The following is a 24,209-nucleotide window of genomic DNA, read 5'->3' as shown; positions in this document are numbered from 1 at the left end:
CAATATTTGATACAAGATTTTGGCCAAAAACCCACTGTTCTTCTTTGTCAAGACAGGTTTTTGGTTTGGGCAGACAAAGTTTGGATTCCTCCCAAAATATCACTAAAGGTGAGTTCACACTGATAAATCTTAAAGTGGTAAAAACACTCCAGGATTTGTTTGCCTGGGAAATTCTGGTCCGTGTGAATGCGCAAATAAGTCTAAAGCAGGTCAGGAAGACAAATTCTAGTGTGTGTGTTTGCACCATCTATGTGGGGGCAGATTTGGGCCCTCCCCTACTTAAAAAAAACCAAAACTTGCCAGATTTCTAGACTACCACTCTTTTCCACGTTAGGTTAGTAGTGGGCGCTGGGGCATCCCTATTTGGGGTATGCATTGCCATGAATCTGACAATACAATACACGATTTGCTTGTCACAATACGATATATCCAAATACTAAATAATATGATATACAACTCGATACATCACAATATCAATGACTACGTATTTCAGTACAAAATGGTATCAAACTGTCAAATTCCATTTTTTTAAAAAAACTTTCGCTTCTACGACAGATTCTGATTCTGTTAAGTTTTTAAATTACTTTAAATGCATTGAAAAGTGAGGTAGTTTAACAAGGTCTGATGTGGTTCACTGACACCTAGTGACAGGGCGTTTACGTGCTATGCATATGTTAGTGCAATTAAATGTTTTTTTCATTAAAAAAAACATAGTTAAAAAAATGGATTTGGACATTTTTTGGGATGGATGCGATAACTGCACATTGAAATTTATTTTCTTACACCCTTAGTCTCCATTATCATGTCAACTAACGATTAACAGACCAGGCTGAACCCAGAGCATGTCAACATGTTGCCTTTTCTTAATAAAAAAACAGTAAAAAAGAGAAATGACGAGAACCCCTAACCTTGTTTAATGCCATCCTGCAGCACTGCAGATGTGACATTTAATAAAAATCCTAATATTCTGTTATTGTTTAAGCTTGTTTTTGCAATAATAAAGCCATACGAAAGACTGTGAATGACCCATTTAAAAGAACCGTGATGAAAAAAACAGTCTGTCAATTTGTGATTACAGTATTATTATTAAACTGTCTTATTCTACTTGAAAAAACGTATTGGAGGAATTATAGCATAAATTGTGTATATCTGTGTCCGTGTGAGTGTTATTCATCTGCGATTGCGCAATGTTAAAGAACAAGGCCTCGTGATGGAAAACTTTAATAAATTATCTCTGCTACCATCAGTTTGTTACTTGAACCAAAAGCAAAAAGATTGATCTGATCGATAAAACGCTGCCACTTTAAGACGACTTTGTTTCATTTGGAAAGTACACGACAGTCGATGAACTCCACTTATACTTCATGAATGATTCAGACGTGCTTTCAATGTGGATGTGATTCATTGTGAAATGATGAATACACGTGTCATTATACTGGAACGTGTGATGCTCTAATGTGTGTGTGTGTGCGCGTGTCTATGTGTGTGTTCATTCTTTCTCATCGGCTGTGAATCATCTGCTGAGGCATCTGACTTCTTGGAAAGCTAAAGCTAATTCTGGAGTTGAATACCTTTCCACATCAGGACAATCTGGGAGCCAGCTGACTTTTCACACTAAAACACATGCAAACCATCTCATTGTTGCAAAGGAAAAACTCTTCCAGATATCTCTAGTTTTTCTACAGTTCATAAAAAACTCTGCTTGTGCATTCAGCGTTTTCTTGCAGAAACGAGGAGATTTGACCTATATATCAGACTCGTATTTTCTCCCAAACAAACGGATCACATACACGTACGAGCCCAAAGGTGAAGTATAACAGATGATAAGTATTGCGGAGGTGTATGTTAGGATATATTTAGACATGTTTGCTTTAAAGTGGGCTGAAAATAGTTGAAGGTGCAGCTGCTCATTTGATCACCAACAAGTTAACAGCCATATCTCAAAAGGGCATTATTTGGGTGATACCCCTCCCCATGGTAGAACAAAACACAACTGTATTATTTTTTTTCAAAGTATGATATATAGGAAGTAAGAAAATTATTCTTATGAACACCGGAAATTTAGTTTTTGAGCACATTTTAGTGATATACCCTGAGGAAGATCTTTGCGATTGATGAAAAACACATAATTGTCAAATAAATTTACTTCAAAACATTTGTTTATGTCATAGTTGGTACCAAAGCGTCAACAATGATGTGACACATCTTCAACAAAACAATTTGGGTCGTTTCTAAATCTATTTTGGCCATCAGATGACAAAAAGTGACAAAATAACAGTTAAAAATATTTTGACTTAGGGAATTATTTTGCGCAAAATTGTCCTTAACATCGTCAATATACACAGCAGAGTATTGTTTAGGGTCTTAAAATCATCCCAGTCCATTCCCCAAGCTCATAAAATTAAAACTTTTGGCAAGAAGAAACAATAATTGTGAATATAGTCCCCTTACTCAGTGGCTTCCAACCTTTTTTGAGTCTAAGTATATCTTTTCATTGAAAAAAATCCCAAGGCACACCACCAACTGAAAATGTAAAAATGTTTTACAGCCTATTTTAACAATATATTGTCTTTCTAATAAAAAGTAACAATCTGCAGGGATTCCTATAGGTGTTTTTAATAGGAATTAAATGAACAACAAAAAAATCTATTATGATTTATGATTCTTTTTCAAATAAAAAAAAGTGCAGTTAACAATATATAGTAATTATTATGAAATAATTACTGTATAATCTGATCCATGATATGGGATGGATAAAAGTTTAAAAAAAACATTAAATATGATTAGAACTACAACTGAACTCTATTCTCTTAAATATTGTTTCGTTATACAATGTATTTTTTATGTATTATATAATTTTACATTATATTTATATAATGTATAAATATATTACAATGGCAATGCATAATATCATATTTGCATACAATGATGAATTAGTTTAAAAGTTTTTGAGACCTTTTAGGAGAAAGTGATTAATTTCCTGCAGCACACCTGATGATCTCTCACGGCACATTACGGTAAGTGTGCCGTGGCACAGTGGTTAAAAAACCCTGCCCTAACTAACATTACCCTTTAATTTTAAAATTAACCGAAATTTAGAATGAACTAGGATGATTTTAAGACCTTAAACAATACTCTGTTATGGAAAATATTGTGCAAAATTATTTCCAAAGTTATATATTATATTATTTTGTCACTTTTTGTCATCTGACGGCCAAAATAGGTTTCAAAGCAACTCAAATTGTTTTATTGAAGATGTGTCATCGTTGTCGTCATTTTTTATATCAAACATGACATACAACATTTTTTTGGAATATATTTATTTGATAATTACGTGAGAGGGGTATCCGTTTTGTTTTCTGGTGCTGACCACAGACCAACAGTATAAAAAATTGCAACACTCCTGAAATCCGGAGGAAGAGTTAATGACAAAAAAACACAAACTATTGCTTTTCCTTCAAGAGTTTTGCTTGAGTAAATTTAAAACAGTTCATTCATAAGAGCAGGATCCGTATCGTGGATAATTAGAACAATTAGTGCATAAATGAATTTATGCAATGATGGAGCATTAACCCAAACAAGAACACAAGTTAGACCTCAAAGATCTGCATTTGTATGATGATGTTTTTCAGTGACGTGCCGTGACCACTAGGGTTGGGTAGGCACGTTGCAAACCGAGACCACCAATGACAATTTCATATGTTTCTGCTGTCAAGTGTTAATTCGATTCAAATCAATTTTATTTGTATAAAGCAATTTCCAACAAGCAATCTCAATGCGCTTATCAAAATATAAAATTCATAATAAGAAAGAAAAAACCCAGTAAGATTCACATGAACAAGCATTTAGCCATCTAACAAAATCAACATCATAAACACCATTAAAGAAACATAAACAATTATTTATTATAGCCTCCATACTCTCCCAACAACATATATCTCATGACACGGCAGCACATCTGTTGTTTGTGTTGGAAACACAGAAACATGGAGCATCCACAAAGTCAATCCTTCCTTTTGTTCCATTCACTGTGAAAAGTATGAAACATGTTCTGACCTTACCTTAGCTGAAGCTCTGGTAGCTCAGGTGTTGGTCTCCCATCTTTTAAAAGCTGTCGTTTTTCCTCAAAACAAAGTTTCTCAATTGTCTCTAGCGCTGTCATCCACACTGTAGCGTTATCCCACCCACTAGCTAGAGAACGTAGCAGCAGCGGTCACGTGGTATCTATTCACTAATGTACTGTGAACTTACGTATAGCATTTAGCATAGCGCGGTTGCGTCTAAAGGCAGCTCTCTACACTGCCTTTGTACGTAAATGGTTTTCATCTTGGGGACCTGACTGCGCATGCGCAAACACGTAAAATCACGCAATGAGAACGGAGGCAGAGGAGCAACGTGCCTTTGGGAGGGGGCGTGGCCTCCCTCTGCCTTACAGCGGAGCGAAAAAAAAAAAAAAAAAGAGAGCTGTTCCAGGAAATAGCGCTGTTTAGTAATTTGGGCTATGAAACGCACAAAATGCGGACACTTTCAAACTTATAGGTACTGTAGGCTATTGGAAATGAAAAATAAATAATTTATAATTATATGATAATTGAAAAAAAAAATCATAATTAAATAATCAAAATATCAATTCACCCTTGGGTAGGCACTGCCTACCTTGCCTACCCTGACGGCACGTCACTGATGTTTTTGCACACAACGTCTTTGATCTCTTTGAAGCGCAGAGATCTGACTTAGCCTGACAGATATGTCTCTATATTAGGCTAAGATGTTCACTTCTAGAAGAAATCATTAAAATTGTACATGGGGGGTTTTTGAGTATGTTGAATCAATTTTTAATGGGATACATGCTGGAAAACCAACGGTTCCCACTCAAAATCAAGAAATCCAAGATGGCTACAATCCATATTGCCAATTTGGATATTTTGTCATAACTTTGGTTCTATTTGACATAGAAGCATGATCTCTGTTAGGGATGTCCCGATACAACTTTTTCACTTTCAATGCGATACCGATATTGCATCCTTTCGTATTGGCCGATACCGATATTTAAGCCGATACAATATCAGCATGAATCATACATCCTTTATTACTTATTTTGTAGTGTGGAATGTTAGAAAAGGTTTGATAAAGTGATGTTAAACAGAGAACAATAGTCAACAACAGTAGGTATGAGAAAAACTGACCCATTTATTATTAACCGATTGGTTACATATATTTTAACCTTCAACATAATATCTACAGTATTCTATAGGGGTGTCCCAATCTGATATTGATATCGGAGATTTTAGATGCAACCTGATAAAAATCTGATATGCGTATTCTGGCTGATATCGGACCAATATCCGATATCAATATCGGATCGGGACACCACTAATCTCAGTGGAGAATCATAGGTTTTCAGGGTCAAGGAATTCAATATTATATCTTAAATTATTGTAAATTGTGCTCAGAACAAAATCCACGATGGCCACCATTAATCTTACCATAACTTCGGTTCTGTGGCAAAATGTAGGTTTTTGGGGACAGGGATTGTCATACAATAGCTTGAAATACTGTAAATTGCATCCAGCGATGCAAGATATAAGATGGCTACCACAACACTTTACGCATTGGAAAGAGTGAAACTGCGATGTATGACAAAGACGACTTTTAAAAGGTTAACGATTTGATTTAAATCCCCATAAAAATATGAATTATTATAAATATTTTCATTTATCTCTCAGGAAGAGTACATGCATGAAGGTGCATTCATGCATAAGCATTAATCTGATGTTTATGTTGCAGCACTTTCCAACATGTACAATGATTAAACTCCAGATCAAATTTTAGATGTAGATATCTGAGTTGTTATTTTATAGCTGATTTTGCATCAAAATACTAGTTTTAGAAGATCAAAGTAAATTTTCTGAAAAAAGTTTGTCTGAATAAATGAAACCTTAATATATTATTTAAAAAAGAAGACAAAATGAACTGTTTGTGCTACTTCAAGCAGTTGGATGGATTGCTGAGTTTGTCCTAACCCAAACAAGTCACACTACAGAACTCACTCACACGTGCTGTCCCTTATAAAAGAAAAAGACAAAAGTGGCTCATATTGTGCAGCTGGTAAAAAATGTGCCTGTGGGGCATTTTGAATCAGAAAATTGAAGATGTGTTAATTCTATTGAGTTAAAAATATTGAGTTTTATATCGTATATCTTCATTTTGAGAAAAAATATTGAGATATGAATTGTGGTCCATAATGCCCAGCCCTAGAGCCAAACACGTCTACATCCGGTCGGCCGGTTTCAGGGCGGTTTATGTACTATTTAAAAGGTTGGAAAAACCCTGCTATTTAAAAATGTTTTCAGTGAATTCCAATTTATTTTGTTTTTTATTTTATTTTTCTGTTTGGTTTTTGATTGTCAATGTGGTGTATTGTCGTGATCCGTTTTTGTATATATCATCTTTCGGTCTTTTTTAAGTTAACAATTAAAAATAGGGGTATCCCGATCCGATATTGATATCAGTCCGATATCAGCCAGAAAACGAAAATCGGATTTTATCGGACTGCATCTAAAATCTCTAATATATATTATATTATATTTATTCAATTGTAGAATACTGTAGATATTATTTTGAACATTAAAATGTATGTAACCAATTGGTTAATAACAAATTGGTCAGTTTTTCTCATGCCTACTGTTGCTGACTATTGTTCACTGTTTGAGTAACATCACTTAATCAAGTCTTTTCTAGCATTCCACACTACAAAATAAGTAGGGATGTCCCAATACAACGTTTTCATTTCCAATATGATACCGATATTGTAGCCTTGGGTATCGACCGATACCGATATTGATCCGATATGATATCAGCACGACTCATACATACTTTTATTACTTATTTTGGAGTTTTGTTAATTTTTATTAATCAATTGGTTAAATAAATTTTAACCTTCAACATAATATCTACAGTATTCTACAATTTAATAAAATAAATAAAAAATGAATTGAAATAAGAATAAAATTATTTTTTAAATCCGGAAATTTTTATCCGATATCCGATATTCGTTTTCAGGCTAATATCGGATCGGGACACCCCAATCGGTATTGGCCAATATCCATGGCTGCAATATCGGTATCGCATTGGAAGTGAAAAAGTTGTATTGGGACATCCCTAATTAAAAACACCACAAAAACAGTCGCATATTTACATATGTATTCTTAAAATATTTAACAAACGTCATATGGTCGGTATACATTCAAATATCACGTCCCAGGATCTGAAAGGATCAGGCCTGTGAAAGGATCGGGCACTGACAGTTGGTTTGCCAGCGTGGATCCTTTAAAAATGGATTTAGCATACTAAAAAAACCCATGTACAAATTTTCATGCTTTCTTCCAGAAGTGAACATCTTTTTGACATATCTGCCGTGTGCTATGTAATCGTCTCTCTTTCTAAAATCCTTCTCCTGTCCGTCTGCCAACTTATCTCCCACAGCTCATTCCTCTTCCTCCTCCTCCTCCAGGTCAAACCTCTCTCGTGGTCTTATCAGAAACATTTCTTAGAAGCCCAGAGGAAAGAATCTGAGTTAACAAACATTGAACCATGACATTGTCTGATGTGGAGCTCACAACGATGAGTTTGTCTCTGTAACTACGACCAGTGTCCACATACAGCACCACCCAGACTAACCCATTATAGCACTCTGGAAAGAATGCTGGTACAATCATGCTGATCAAGTGTCACACTAAGCCCAACGCTTCCTCAGTGGTGAAAAAAACCACTTTTATTGAACGCCACAATATTTACACACAGGAAGAGATTAAAGTTTAAAAGTAACAGTGCTCAACTATCTGGACACAAATTACGGTAAAATGTTTTAAAAATTTGACTGACTTTTGCCTGAAGCTGACGAAGGTGGAAAAAAAACCATATGAAATTATAGAAATATACACAAAAGGACAACAAAAATTACAGAAACATTTATAAAACAAGACAACAAAAAACACTCAATTAATCAAAAGAAGATATTAAAAAAAACTACAAAAAAAATACAAACATAGCAGAAAAATGTACAAAATGTCTCAAAGAATGTACAATATTACAGAAAAATACACAAAAGGAGACCAAACATTAGAGAAACATTTATAAAACAAGATGACTTTTTTTTTTAAAACACACAAAAAAGGAATTTTACAAAAATCCACAAAATGGCTTAAAAGAACAGTAAAAAAAAAAAAAAAAAAAAAAAAACTACAGAAAATACACAAAAATAGTAAAAAAAAAAAAATACCAGAAAATTACACAAAAGGACAAAAAAAAACTAGAAAAAAAATCCACTGATTTATTCTATTAATAATAGTAACATTTAATGACAACAGCACTACAAAATATTAACCAAAAATTGCACAGGACGACACAAAACTAACAAACATTTACAAAATGGCAACAAATATACACGCATTTAATCAAAACAACAAGCAAAATTACAGAAAAATACAGAAAAATAAAACTATTTAAAATGACAATATTACACAAAATTAACCCAAAGTTGCATCACAAAAAATATAAATAAACAAAAAGACAAGAAAAAATGTAGATATAAAATCACATTACTACGGTACTAAGTAGACTGAGTACATTTAACATAAGATTATCTACCCTTAGGGGATCTTTGTGTGTGTGTGTGTGCGTGTGCGTGCGTGTGTGCGTTCTAGTGACGACAGAGAAAACAATCATATCTAAATGACTGAATCACACAAGCATGCAAACCTCAGCAGGATTACTTTTCTTTTTTTCTTCTAAAAGCTCCAGTAATGTGACGGTGTGGCCAAATGATGACATTATGATGCAATGTAGGGAGGCACGTCAACTCCTCTGTTTAGATCTAATTACTGTTAATTAGTAGATTGCACTCCACATGTCAAATAGACACTGTAGGCGACGCTTTGCTATGGTTGTAAAGCAAAAAAAAAGATCCTTAGTGAATTGTCTACATTCTTAGACAACAAAAATTATTCTAAAAATACACACAAAATGCCTCAATAAACTAACGAGACAACAAAAACACAATGACGGACTAATACACAACATTACGGTACAACACAGGAAAAACACATCATTCTAATAGCACATATAATGGCTCCATAGTTACACAAAATGACAACAAAAACACACAAAATAACTCCATTAACACACAAAATGACAGAAAACAACAAAAAAAATGATAACAAAATACAATACAACAACAAAACTACACAAAAGGACCACAAACAAATACAAAATCGTCACCTGTTTTTAATATTTGTTAAATATGTTTTACTTGTTGTCGTTCTACCTCACCTTTGTTAATTTCAATAAATGTTCCTATTTTAAAAATTGAGACTGCACCATTCATCATTGCGTAATTTTTATGATGCAAATTGAGGGAGCAAAAGTGGTATCGACTCCAAATATCAGCTCTAGAAAATCGGCGGTCCATGTTGATCTAAGGTGGATGGGAAAAACATCGGTATCGGCATCGGCCCTAAAAATCCATATGGTCGATCCCTACACAAAATGACACAAAAATACCAGAAAATTTTACTAAATGTCTCAAAGAACATAAAATATTACAAAAAAAAAAAAAATACACAGTAGGACAAAAAAAATAATTAGAAAATAACTAATGTATTGTTTAATGACAATGGTATTACACAAAATTAACCAAAAGTGGCACAAGATGATACAAAAAATGTCAGAAACGTTTACAAAATGACAACAAATAAACACAAAGTGAATCAAATCAGCATACAAAACAAGACAACTAAAGAAAAATAAAACTATTATATAAGATGACAATAATACACAGATTATAAAATACAAATTGAAAATAATGCACAAAACTAATGAAAAGTTGCACAAGACAGCACAAAAATACCAGAAAACTTTTACAAAATGTCTGATCTCCACTAATGTCTGGACAAAATAAAGAAGGAAAAAAAAAGGCGAAATCAATCAAAAAACTACAGCTACAAGTGAAAAAATGTTCACACAAAGTGTTCCTCAACCAGCATCACCTCTACAAACTGCTAATAACAGTTAATAATACACATATCTCTGCTTTAAAACACTTGCAATAATTAATACACCTCTATTAAGATGGGCTCAGTATTGCGTCATCACCATAGCGACCATCGCAGCCAGAATTGTGCCAAATAGCTGCAGAAAAGTCACTTAAATGCACGAAAACACACTCCACATCGAAATAAAACACGTAAAAACGCGTTATATGCACAGTTTGAAGCTTTTATAATCCTATATGGGACTAAAAAATACCGCTGGATGTAAATTAAACTGCATTTTTTTTTTTTTTTCACAATATCTGCGCCAGAGAGAAAGAGACCCTTTAATTAAAGGCTCACCCTGAGCACATTTTCCGACGACAATTAAAAGGACAAAAATGTACTTTAATTGAACTCTTTGTCAACACTGGAGCATTTTTTGCGTTTTCAGCGAGTTTCTGTGTGTTTACAGTGTGAGTTAAAGATGGGGTTCGAACGTAGTTTGAGAAGCAGAAGGTGTTTTCACAGCATTTACTCACGTTCTCCGTTATCTCCGACGTTCAGCCTCCGAGTTGGACTTCGCATAACGGAAATGTGTTGATGTGCGTCTGAAAGTGAAGTCCGAAGCACAGGCAGCAGCGTCACAGCCTTATTAAAGTTAGCGGTTCTCACTCACTAGGACTAGTGCAACACTTCTGCTAAAAAAAACAGCAACACTTTCAGACAGGAGCAAAGTTGACGGGGGAAAAAAATGAGACGAATCCTTATTTCCGCTGTCAAAAAAAGTGTCACGGACCTCACGAGTCAGCCGGACACGAACTGCGATATCTACATCCGGTTTTCGTTCACCAAAATAAGATACGGGACAAGTTACAGTGAGGGATAAAACATCCGCCAATCAAGATGTAGATATTTATTGACAGTCGCCCGTTGGGGCAAATTGAAGGCTCTACCGCCTGATACAAACTATGTTTTTTATTTCAGTAACTATCATAGATAATTAACAAAAAGTTGAGCAAGACAACACAAAAACACCAGACAAATTTACAAAAATGATAGCATATCCACACCGGTACAAACTTTTTTTTTAAAGAATTATTATTATTATTATTATTATTATTATTATTATTATTATTATTATTATTATTATTATTATTATTATTATATAATAACTATCACAGATAATTAACCAAAAGTTATAGATATACCAGAACATTTTACAAAACGACTAAAAAAACATACAATATTACATAAAAATGTGCAAAAGGACAAGAAAAGACATCAAAATTCACTAATACATTATTTAATGTATTTATACTAATACTAATGCTTATAATTTGTTTGTTTGTTTGGTTTTTATGAATGCCGAGTCTGAAATAAAGCTATCTATCTATCTATGACAACAGTAAAACATAAAATTAACCAAAAGTTAAACTAGACGACACAAAAATACCAGAAATATTTACAAAATTATAACAAATGTACTCAATATACAATCTGTTACAAATTTATTTTAGTTTTATTTTAGAGTTTACTAAAATATGACACAGACCAAATTACAGTGAGCGAGATAAAACATCCGCCAATTAGAAGTAGATATTTATTGACATTCTCCCTTTGGGTCAAATATCTTTATACCACCTCATACAAACTTATTTTATCTTAATTTTAGAGTTTAAAACAAGACAACACCCCCAAAACAACAGAAACATTTACAAAATTACAACAACATTACACAAAATGACTCAAAAGAAGACAAAATTACAGAAAATACACAAATATACCAGAAAAGTTGGCCAAAAGGACTAAAAAAAAACCCCTACAATATTACATGAAAATACAGAACAGGTCAATAAACTACAAAAACATGTCCACTAATATATTATTTAATCAATCAATCAAACTTTATTTGTAAAGCGCTTTTCATACAAAATGCAACTTAAGGTGCTTTACATTGTTAAAACCACACCATGTACACACACACACACACACACACACACACACACACACACACACACACACACACACACACACACACACACACACACACAGGTTAAAGTAAAAACAGTGATGTATTGTACATAGTAATAATAACAACAGTAAAACACAAAATTAACCAAAAGTGGCACAAGACGACTCAAAAGTACCACAAATATTTACAAAACGTTAAGAATATAATACGCAATTTACACACTGACACAAACTTAGTTTATTTATTATTTTAGAGTTTAAAAAATAAAACCTTAGCAAATTGCAAATGTCAAACCTGAGCTTTTTTGTAAATTTTACATTTTGGTAGTCCTTTTGACCATTTTCACTGTCATTTTGTATCATTTTCTGATACGTTTTGTTCGATAAACTCATATATATATATATATATTTTTTTTTTTCGTATTGTCTTATTTTGTAAATCCCAGAGAGGAACAGGTAGTCCGTGTGTTGTTTTATTGACTGATGAGGGTCTCCTGGATCAGCGTTGCCAGGCGGGACTGTTCCCCTCTTCTTCTGGGCGGTTTTAAACCCACAAAGTCGTTATAATTACTCATTAATAATGTTGACAGAGAGGATCTTTACATTTTAATGGTTTCAACTTCTTTTTAGGGTCTTGATATTTTACCTGTCCAGTCCTGGTCACGTACATAGACATGCTGTCCAAACTGTCCTGAGATGCTGAGTTTACTTAATTCACTAGCACTACGTCTATTCTTACACTTTACTCAAATATTTGTGCGTCACTACACTTCCAATCGATCTGAGATTACCAGTTTTATTTTTTAAAGCATCTCTATGAAATCTGATATACATTAAAAAAAAAAAAAAAAAAAAAGCTCAATTTCTGTGATAATTCAGATGATTTTCCAATGCCCCGTCGAACAACGCCCCCTGGCGACATGTATGGTGTACAACACCAGGAGTGCGTCATTGGAATTCACACAGAAAATCATCATTCATGGCGAAAAAAGTGCACTACAGTAGCTAAAAACTGCTTTTTACACTTGTTTTAATCCTATAAACATTTATTTTGTGTTAACTGGAGCCTTAATGAACAGTAGAGACCAATCTGAGCAATTATACAACATAAAACAAAAGGTTTTTGGTATTTTTGTTCTCATCTTTGTACATTTTTGTATATTTTTCTGTTTTGTTTTTGGAGTAATTGTGAATATTTTAGTTGTCTTCTGTGTATTTTTTTTTTTTTTTTTTGTCATTTTGTATGTTTACATGGAGTCATTTTACTTTGGATTGTTTTGTTAAAAGTTAGGGGAGAGTATGTAGGTGACTATAAAATATTTAATCATCATGATAAACCTTTTTATTCAGAAACAATAGAACAGTAACCAAAACAAATTTCACTTAGTACAAATATTTTAATAAAATGTATCCCTGTAAGTGCAATTCATTTCTGGATTTTTTCTACAAATAAATGTGTACAAAAGTACCACATCATCAGTGTTAATTTTGTCGACAAAACATTTCCGTTATAGTTTTAGTTGACTACATTTTTTTTGAGTGACAATAACTAAACTATGACTAATTTTCCACAAAAAAAAGGGAACGAAAACTGCATCAAAATATATTTATATTATACTAATAAAAGCAAGACTGTAATGTTTAGTCGTGAGATGAACTCCAATCGGAACTCATGTGATCATGTGTTTTTATGCATTGATCACATCAAATGTCTGTGTATTTACGAACATTAATACCATCCAATATATATATATATATATAGCGCTATATATAGCGCTATATAAATAAACTGTAAGTAAGTAAATAAACTTTACTTACTTACTTACTTACAATATCAGGTGGTAGATCAATGGGAACATAAGCTTTAAAAATGCATAAACTGTTTTGCTTAAAACTTTAGTCGACTATATCTGTACCATATTTAGTCGACTACAATATTAATGTAATTTATTAGTTTATTAGGAACTGAAATAGTCCTGATGACTAAATTTGGACTAAAACTACATTGTGTTTTAGTCAAAACAATGGTTAAAACTAAATAAACTTTGCTGTTAAAATTAACACTGCACACAACTATTTATTTTTTTCAAACATTGTCAAACTTCATTTTTTCCCATGTAAAATTATGTGCTTGTGAAAAATAAACCATTACAAAAATTATTTTTTTTCTCCCTTCAATAATCAAAATCACTTCAGAGAAAATTAAAACACTGTTTAGAGCTAGAGGGTTCAAAAACTGACTAAAATGTGATTGTATTTTCTCCTCTTCAGTGCACTTTTCTTTTCTTTCTGGAATAAATACCGTGCAGTGTAATGAACCACACAATAATTAAACACATAGTAATGTTATATATGAACACTTTTTATTGAGCGTTTCACAATAAAGTTGTACCATAACAGTAATTATTCTGAGCAATGAAGTTGGAAAAGGTCATGGAATGATACAAAAATGTATTAAAAATAATCTATAAATGTAATTCTGCATCATAACACAGTCTCACGGCCTGTAAATCACGCAGACACTTATTTTTAGTTCTTTCAACCATTATTGGAATTTTTAATATTATTAGCCAACAGAGCAACATTTCAAACTAATTTTAAATAAAAACGAAAACACATCCCCCACTGTCATGTTTTCTCTCCATATTGATGTAAAGCCTAGAGTGCAGGAGTAATGACGGTTCTGTGCAATGATGCAGACTGAAGGAACTGAAGGAACTGAGCTAATGTCCAAAAGTGACGTTCTGTGACGAGCCTTTGGCAACAAAAAGAAAAGAGCAGCAGCAGCAGCAACATTAGAAAGAAAGTCAGTCAGTCATTTCCACCACAGACGTTAGATGCCACCACAGTATTAAAAATAATTAAAAAAAAAAAATCACAAAGACACACATTGAGCATATGTAAACAACTGTGAAAGGTGCAAAAATAAAGCAATCATTTAAATAAGAGAAGAGTGTGTTTGATTCAACATTCAATATTAAAACAGTTATAGCAGATTTTAGGCATCAGAGCATTAATACAGGAAAGATCAATGGTTTTGACTGCTTTATCTGTTCATCAGTATTTTTGTTGTCATTTTATATATTTTTCAGTCATTTTATGTGTATTTTCATTGTCATTTTGTATTTTTTTTTTTTTTGGATACTTTAACAGCCATTTCATTTTTGTGTTTTATGTAGATTTGTGTGTTTTATGAAGTCATTTTGTGTAATCTCATGTATAACTGTAGTTTTAAATGCAATTTTTGTGTAATTTGGTAATCTAGTCATTTTGGTCTTTTACCCTTGTGCAGGTTTTTTTCCTGTAATTATGTTTAATGGAGTCATGTTCTGTATTTTTATGTAATTCTGTATATTTCTGAAGTCATTTTTATGTATTTCAATTATTGTTTTAGATATTTTGAGTCATTCAGTGTATTTTTGTTGTCCTTTTGTACAGTATATTTGTGATACTACTGTAGTAATCAGTAATATCCTTTTTGTGTTTTTCTGTAATTCTGTATGTTTTATGAAGTCATTTTCTGCATTTTAATATAATTCCGTATATTTCTGAATCATTATATTGTATTTCAATTGTCATTTTGCACATTATCTATTTTTTGTATTTGTTTTTTTATGCTGTTTGAGTCATTTTGTGTATTCTCGTTGATTTTTTTAATGTTTGTGTTGTGTTTTTTAGTCATATTTGCGTATTTCAGTTATGTTTCCATGTACTTTAATGTTTTTGAAGTCATTTTGTTTATTTTTAAAATGTTTTTGAAGTCATTTTTGTGTATGTCTGTTATTTTGTATAGGTTATGTTATTCTGTGTTTTTTGTCATATTGTGTGTTTCAGAAATAATTTTGCTTTTTTTTGTTGTTTTGTACTACAACTTAAAATTAGAGCGCGGCTCTTGGTTAGAAGTTTACACTTACAGTACCGACCTATCACGGCTATATTCAGTCTGGTTAATCAGGTGAACCAAAACACTAAAATCACAACAATAATTGGATACACAAAGTAAACACACATGGATGATTAAAAAAAAGCCTCTTCTAACGAAATCCAAGAGTTAAAACAGAAGTGACGAGCGCTCGTATGAGGCAGCCTCATCTGCCTGCTGGATAAAAAGCACTAAAAATAAAAAAGGAGTGTGAGTGTGTGTGTAGCTGAAACATTAAGCTCCTCCCACAATCCCCTGTGAGTGTCAGAAACATCAGTAACCACACAGGAGAACCTGGATTCATCTTTTAAAGTTCTCGCCATCATTAAAGAATTAAAGACGAGGACTGAGTTCCTCTGGTAATATAGACAGTATTTATAGAATAAATTAAATCCTACATTATTCACATATTTGCTGAAATCGGCTTCAAATGTGTTTTTTTTTTTTTTCAAGGAGCGTGATTCATCCCTTCTGCTTCTGTTAGTGTGACACATTTATCTCGTGTTCCTCCATCATCTCACTGATTCATTCTCACCTGTTGGCAGCATTAACAGTATGTGAATGTAAATATACAATCAGCTAAAACTGTGATAAATAACTGTTTATAAATGCTAATGCTGCAGTATGTAGAATTGTGAGACCTGTATATAAACAACCACGCTCCACCCTCCCCGTTTCAAAACCTATTGTCCCTCGTGAACGTGCACAACTGTGGAGCGCTGATGCTGCGTTCACACTGGACGCGGCACAAAAAACGGATCAAAAAATGTGTTCCCCATATTTGCTTCATATGCGCATCTGAAGCGAATATAAAAGCGCCGTTAACCAGACTCCCTTTCTTTTCGCCATCAACTATGGTGGACCCCAATAAAATCGCTGATCTTTACCTTCTGTGGAAGCTTAAGTGCCGTCAAAACGCTTGACGCCGGCGTTCCTGGATTCACCAGGTTAACCAGCAACGCATCCACCTCAGTGAGATTCACTGTTTTCTCCAGGAGCAGCACCAAATCTTTTCTGGTCCGGTCCCGGTAAAAAAACTGGCCGTGTCGTAGAGCTCCTGGTTTGTCACACACCGCCACGATTATTATTTTCTCCTCTACGCTGAAATGGGTGAAAAGACCAGTGTCCGTGTTGACGGCCTGACGTCATTTTCAACTCAGGCAAATGATGAACGTTACGGAAAATCGGGAGCGTGCATGTCGTGGCCAACGCTCTAGCCGAGCGGATCAAACCGCGCCGCTCACCGCGTCTATCACATTTACTTTGTATGTAATTTGGTCGCGCAAACATTTTGTGACGCCTCCGGTGTGAACGCAGCATTAGTGACAAATGTAGGGACTTTATCTAGTGTTGTTGGCAGAGGTGACAAGTAACAAAATACAAATATTTCGTTACTGTCCTTAAGGAGTTTTTTGGTATCTGTAGTTTACTTCAGCATTTATTTTTTTGGCGACGTTTTATTTTTACTCCTTACTTTTTTAAACAAATATCTGTACTTTCTACACCTTACATTTGAAAAAAATGAGCTCGTTACTTTTAAGACTTCTGAAGAAGATGCCTACATTTTCAAATTTTTAAAACTGTTAAATTCAAAGGTGCTCTGGGTTTAAGTGATTATCCAGGTGTTCATAAAGGGTAACAGATTTAATTTATTTCAATGTACCAGTTTTCTACAAATTCTTAAAAAAAAAAAAAAAAATGGAATTTGCTGGTTTAAAAACCCTGTCTTCTTATTGAAGGGACATTTGTTTTTACTTGAGTACATTTAGTAGCATGTACTTTTTTTTTACTTTTACTCAAGTAAGAGAGCAACTGCAATACTCTTGAGTCATTTTTAATTTGAGTATCTATACTTTTATTTAAGTACCGAAGACTTGCACTTTTGCCACCTCTGGTTGGTGATTGGAGAGTTTTCTGGTGTTTCAGAGACTCGGACATTAAAGCTTGTACTACTCTGTAGTTACTGGCCATCAGCTCGTTCCCAAGGCGACTGTGACCCCAGCTGTAGGTCATAGCAGAGTAACAACCATCATTCCACATCCAGACGGTAAAATCAATTGTGCATGTTCTCTCCACCTTGGATAAGCCTCTCTTAGGTTTACACACGATTTATCCCATCTGTTCTCACTCTTCCTCTGAAGCCATTATGTAGGGCAGACCATGTGCAGTCACGGAGATCCGTGAGGACGCAAAGTGGTCCATACTTTCCGAGTATGTTTGGGACTTTAAAGGGGCAGTATTATGAAACATTCACTTCATAATGGTTTTGCTACAGTGCTATACATTCCTTTAGTCTCATTCAAAGTTGATAAAGTTTGGTTTCCTCCCTCTCTGATTGGCTGATGGGTCACGTCACTATTCTGGATTTCTTAAGGTCTTATACAGAGCCAAGAGAAGGAGCAAAATTCCAGTTTCCTCTCAGAACACTTTGAATTACAATACGCTCGAAGGTTATTATGATTTGAGCAAATGAAGCAAAAAAAGAAGGAAAAACTGCAGCTTTAATACAGGAGCCAAAAGCATTGCTCTAATTTTAGACGCTTGACAAGGTTAAAAAATTTTTTTTAAAAAAAACAAAAAATACACTGGAATAACAGAGAAGCTGCACTTCTTTCTGTTTTAGGACAAATAAACACAAAGCATGTAGCGTTGTGCTTTGAAATAAACACTGTTTTTTGGATCTTTTTGTTGATTGGTCATAAAAACTCCTTTTTTTTTTTGTTTCCTGCATTTCTCCGAGGCTGAGAAAAGCAAACAGAGGAAAGTTGGCAGGTGTGTGTGTGTGTGTGTGTGTTTGTTTACTGTCCCTGCAGCCACTGCTCCCTCAGCTCCTCCACATCTCTGCCGTACCACTGGTGTAGTTTATAGAAACAGTCTGTTCCTGGGGACACAGTGCTTTCCAGAGACGCTCCTTGTCTCCGCGGCGGTACCGGAGGAGGAGGAGCTGCTCCATCAGAGTCTGCTTTGCCTTTCCACGCCACGCACGGCGACGCTACGTCTGTGTAGCCGTTGGCTAGAGCCGCTGTAGCAGCTGCTTTGCTCCACGCGACGCCGTTTTCCCTGGAAGAGCCAGAGCTCAGCTGGACTTCACCGTGCTGGCTCCTCTGGGAAGGCATGGTGATGGATGTGATAGATGATGATGATGATGATGCGTCAGATCTGGATTGCGCTCGCTGACTCCTCCTGGTGGACTTAAGGCTTGCCTGTGAGCCTCCAGCTGCTGCTCCGGCCACCGCCTGCTGCAGCTCCTCCAGCTGGTCCTCGAGTTCCTTCACCACCAACCTCATGTAGTCAAAGCTGGCCCTGGACAACGCTTTCACCCACGACTCCATGGCCGCGTGGCTCTCCGCCGCCATCTTGTACACGCGGGCTTTGGCGCAGTCGAACTTGACGGCGAAGGCGAACTCCTCTGCGGACTCACACAGCTCCACGGTGCAGCCCTCCAGGACGATGACGCCAATCGGCTCCCTGCTGTCACGCTCCTCGAAGTAGAAAAGCATGTTTCCCTTCAGTACGAACCAGCGTCGATGGTACGACGTGTTGCGTTCGCCCTTTTTGAAGAGGAAGCCTGTTTTGTCCGGCGGGGAGTCACAGGTGGCGTAATGCGCCACGCTGCGTTCGTTCAGCTTCATCTTTTTCACCGAAGATACTGAAGAAAGATACAACAATGTATTTATGATTTTATCTCCCAAGTTTCACCACCAGGTTACACACTAAACATTATAGTGGCTGTGCATCAATGGTCGGGGGCCAAGCAAATTTTGGGCAAAATTAAGCAATTCAGAGCAAGAAACAGAGAAAGAAAAATTAAAAACACGCTGGCATTCCAATGCGCATTTTACATCAGGCGAGGCTTCAACTCACAATTTCTAACACAAGAAACATCCTCTATGGCTGCGATTCTCAACTCTTTCAGCCCGCGACCCCCAAAATAAAGGTACCATATTATCCAGATGTATTTATCTGAATAATATCCACTGTTATCCAGGAAAAATATTTTTTATTTGTGTCCTAATATATAGTCATCCTAAAAATAAATCCTTGTTTTATCAGAAATAAAATGGGTTAAAAGTGACCAAAAATGGTGGAAAAGGTGGTGAAATGGGATTTTAAAAACCACAGATTTTGGTTAAAAGTTACAAATCAGCCAAAAACAGACAGAAAAAGTGGCCAAAAAAACAAACAAAACTGAAAAGTAGTAAAAACAATTAGTTTTAACTTGCAAATAATGAGCAAGACAAATTGTGAATGTGGTTAAATAGGCAAAAAATGATAAAAAGGGTTAAAAGTACCAATAATGGGTCAACATATGTGACATTAGGTGGAAAAGTGGTGGAAATGGTTTATACATTGACAAAAAAGTGGTAGAAATTGTAGTAATGCAGCAAAAATGCATCAAAAGGAGCAAAAATATGCCAAGAAAAAGTGATGAAAATAGGTTAGAATATCACAAGTTTGGTGAAGTAGCAAAAAAAGGGGTAAAAATGAGCAACAATTGGCTTAAATTGTACAAAAAATATTCATAGTTTCTTAAAGGCGTCTAGCAACCCCAAGGTTGAGAATCCCTGGTCTACAGGACTCCACATCCCACAATGCAACATGCTAAAGTTTTTCACAATGTCAATAAACCAAGAATAATAAAAGAATAATCCAAGACATTTAGGAAAAGACTTAAAGCAACAAAAAGTAGAAAAAATCTCCAAGCTAGACAAACACAACTAAAGAAACACATCAAATTTCCAACAAATTGTTGCAAATTAAGCCACTGTTTACTTACTTGTTTATTTTATTACCAGAGAATATTCAGCCCTTTGGTTTCCATCACATCTGGAGGTGTCCTACATTCCACTCTTCATCACCTACAAATATAGACTATGAAAAACAGACTTTGTAAGGGTTACGCACTGGTTAGATGTCCAGTAAAATAGGCCAAGTCGGTCATGAGTGTGTGTGTGTGTTGTTGTGTTTGTCCAGCAGATTAGCTGATTTGGCCCCGCCCCTTCAGGAAGCTGGTCATCATGTTTGCTCTTATGATTCAGACTCATTTGACACATCAGCACATTAACAGGACCTGATTTAGGAAAATACACACATCAATCATCCACTGAGGCTACTTTCGTTTGCCTGAGGACAGGTGTTTCAGTTCAACTGGTGACCATTTTATCTCGTGACAGAGGGGAATACAATTAGAAACCAAGACTTTTTCCTTAGTCTTAGAAATAGGTGGTTTAAATTATATTGGGGATTAGTCGCTATGACTAATTTATGACTAAAAAAAGCTTACAAAAATAAACTTAAACGTGACGGAAATTGTTACTGTGGGTATTAAACATAATTAGAAACCTTTAAATACATATTTTAGGTAAATTACATGCTTAATGTCTTCTTTTTGACCAATAAAACAGCGTTTATGGTAAAGATAACAAGTGTTATACATGGATTAACAGCTAAAGCTTCTGAAGTAGGTCACCAGGTAAATTGGTGAGCATTTTATCTCGTGACAGAGGGCAATAAAATTAGAAACTAACATTAATTTCTTAGTCTTAGAAAGAAGTGGTTTCATTTATGTTGGGGATTGGTCGCCATGACTAACTTTGTGACTAATAAAGCTTACGAAAATAAACCCGAACGGAACGTGACTGCAATAGCTTACTACAGCTAAACATGAATAGAGACATTTAAATACACATTTTAGGTAAAGTACATGCATAGTGTCTTATTTTGGACTGACAAAACAGCGTTTATAGTAAAGATAACCACTGTTATACATGGATTAACAACTAACGTTAACAGACGTAAGAAATAGGTCACCAGGTAAATTGGTCACCATTCGACCCATTACACTAGCGTACACGTCCATCATCAAGCAGAGTTTGTGCACACAAAGCCCTCTGTTAATCTTAAATAACTGGGACAGTAACAATGGGAAACACGTAAACACGGAGATACCTTTAGGAGAAGCTTTTTACCTCGTCTCATGTCGTTTTCCAGCCATTCTTGGTTCAGTTTCCGACTTTTTCTTCTCTTCTTTTCTTTCGCTGCATTTTCTTCTGTGGTCACGTGACTAGTAGGACGCTTGTTGAGTTGTACCGGGACAGGTTTGTTGGGCGGGATTAGAAATGCAACGGAAGTATTTATAGTGGAGACACGCAGGTAATAAAAAGAAGCGTACCCTGTAAGTGTCCTTGGGGAGACTTTGCTGCAGCTGTATGAGAAAACCACGTCCTCACATCTGATCTACAGCAGTATTTTTGTTCTTTTCTCACAGAGTTTTAACTTAGTGTTCCTAGCTGAAATGTAATCTACACTGACTCCAGTTTTACAGCTGCAGAATTCACAAATATACACAAAAATATCCAAAAACTACAAGAAAAATACAGAAAATGGCTCTAAACGCACAAAAAAAGACAATAAAATTTAAAAAATGACTGAAAACACACTTAAAATAACCACTAAACTACAGAAAATCACTCCAAATCACAATAAAATACCAAAATGACTCAAAATACAACAAAAATACAAAAGATGATTTAAATGCATACAAAATACAACAAAAATAAAAAAAAGGGACTCAAACAGCACACAAAATGACATCAAAAACACATTCAGTCAGAGAATGGTGTACAAAATGACTCCTAATGCACACAATACAACAATAAAATACAGAAAAATGACTCCAAACACACACAAAATGGCAAAAAAGTAAATGAAATGAGAAAAAAGAAAAACTATCAAAATTTGTAAATGGTCTCCTAATTTCTTATTAATTCTATTGAAAATGTATTATACGGTAATTTTGTTAATGAAATTGTTTTTATATTGGTTCACTTATGTGTAAGTTTTGTGTGTTCTTGTAGTCGTTTTATGTGTTTTGGGAATAATTCTGTGTATTCTTGTAGTAATCTTGTACGTTTACCTTGTGGGCCGCACAAAACTAGACCAAGGGCCACATGTGGCCCCTGGGCCACCAGTTGCCCATGTCTGATGTAAAGGATAGAAGTTCCATTAGACATTAATTACAGATCTGGTTCAGGTTTACTTGACTTGTTGTATGTAACTGTATATTTTACATTGTTTATTCTTTCCATATTTGTATTATTTAAGATAAATGTTCTCTATGCTCTAACAACAACTTTTGAGATCCTACACAATATGAGAACACACCTTTTTGTGATCAAGGAATGTTCTATAGTCATTTGACATAAATACTGCACATTTTTTCAAAAAGTTGAATTTTACATTAGACTTATTTTAGGTTGTGGAGTGTTCAATGGCTGAGTGGACACATTGATTTTAATGACTTATTCATTTAATTGCCACTTATTTTGATATTGAAGAAAGTCATTTATTTAAAGTTTGCAGTGACAGGTAATTAAATGCTCCAGTGGGTGGCACTGGTAAGATAAATATGATAATCAACCTAATTAAGGACAAGTGGAGCAGGAAAGACAAACTGAGATGATTTCAAACTGGGCCTTAACACAGATTAGGTTTGTTGGAGGTTTAACTTTCACCTTCTCCTCAAGTTTATATGAGTTAAAGCAGTGATTCCCAATCTTTTTCAAATCATGACCCCATTTTTACAGACTTTTTTTTTCTCTAAAATTAGATTTAAAAATGTGTGCATCACCTCAGATATTTTTATACTGCATTTTATTTGAACTAGATTTACATTTGAGAGTGAAAGTATTGAATACAGTTGTTTGAGATAGTGTGTGGTATTTAACTTCCTGCACTGTATATCTAGTTCTGTCATGTTATGTATTGTTTTTCTAATTGGCATTATTACTAGATGTTTCAGATGACCCCATTTTATTTCCAGGTGACCCCACATGGGGTCATGACCCCAAGGTTGAGAAACCCTGGTTTGGGGTTAAATTTGCATCCTTTTATTTCACAATATTTTACTTTTCCCAAGTTCAAAATAACAAGAAAAATAAGAGTCTTGAATACAGGAGGTCAAAGCACCCCACGGCTTTCACACCCATTCAATCATTCGAGACATATTCAGTGTCTTTTGTTTTTTTTTAATTATCTTCAAAAATAAACAAAACAACAAAAATGCAAAAATTACTTGACGATTGTAAACGGTCTCTTATTTTCTTATTGTTTCTATTGAAAATGTATTTGACTGTATTTTGTTTATTTGTTGTTTTTATATTGTTCACTTTTATGTAAGTTTATTTTTTTATGTTCATGTATGTCCATTTATGTTGTGGGACTATAAAATAGAAATGAGCTTTAAGTTAAATCTAGCATATGTACACAATGTTACATTTGTGTAC

At 34.6% G+C, this 24,209-nt stretch overlaps 2 protein-coding genes across 4 annotated transcripts in view; both read right to left on the bottom strand.

Moving 5' to 3' along the window:
• Positions 1 to 10,858, bottom strand: part of sh2b3 (SH2B adaptor protein 3) — a 57,599-nt gene extending 46,741 nt beyond the window's left edge. The window contains exon 1 of the mRNA XM_028457580.1: positions 10,571 to 10,858. The gene's annotated coding sequence lies outside the window, so the exon portion shown is untranslated. The remainder of the gene's footprint in view (positions 1 to 10,570) is intronic.
• On the bottom strand, positions 8,664 to 21,993 carry LOC114469779 (sesquipedalian-1). Of its 3 annotated transcripts, XM_028457581.1 has the most exons (4): positions 21,894 to 21,993; positions 20,702 to 20,796; positions 18,698 to 19,573; positions 8,664 to 8,685 (listed from the first exon to the last, which is right to left on the bottom strand). In XM_028457581.1, the coding sequence occupies exon 3, from the start codon at positions 19,554 to 19,556 to the stop codon at positions 18,723 to 18,725; it is 834 nt and encodes a 277-aa protein (XP_028313382.1). In that variant the 5' UTR covers positions 19,557 to 19,573; positions 20,702 to 20,796; positions 21,894 to 21,993; the 3' UTR covers positions 8,664 to 8,685; positions 18,698 to 18,722. The 3 variants fall into 3 exon arrangements, with proteins under 3 accessions (XP_028313382.1, XP_028313384.1, XP_028313383.1); XM_028457583.1 differs by lacking the exon at positions 21,894 to 21,993 and having other exon boundaries at positions 20,702 to 21,879; XM_028457582.1 differs by lacking the exon at positions 8,664 to 8,685 and having other exon boundaries at positions 18,607 to 19,573.
• Positions 21,994 to 24,209: the final 2,216 nt, after the last annotated feature.

This window comes from Gouania willdenowi, chromosome 9 (assembly GCF_900634775.1).
Source record: "Gouania willdenowi chromosome 9, fGouWil2.1, whole genome shotgun sequence".
Taxonomy (NCBI): Eukaryota; Metazoa; Chordata; class Actinopteri; order Blenniiformes; family Gobiesocidae; genus Gouania; species Gouania willdenowi.
Note: the sequence above shows the minus strand (reverse complement) of the source record. Positions and strands in the feature narration are given on the sequence as shown.

Bases quoted from the DNA above. Each gene is read 5' to 3' on its own strand.
- LOC114469779 (XM_028457581.1), bottom strand. From the start codon at position 19,556: ATGAAGCTGAACGAACGCAGCGTGGCGCATTACGCCACCTGTGACTCC.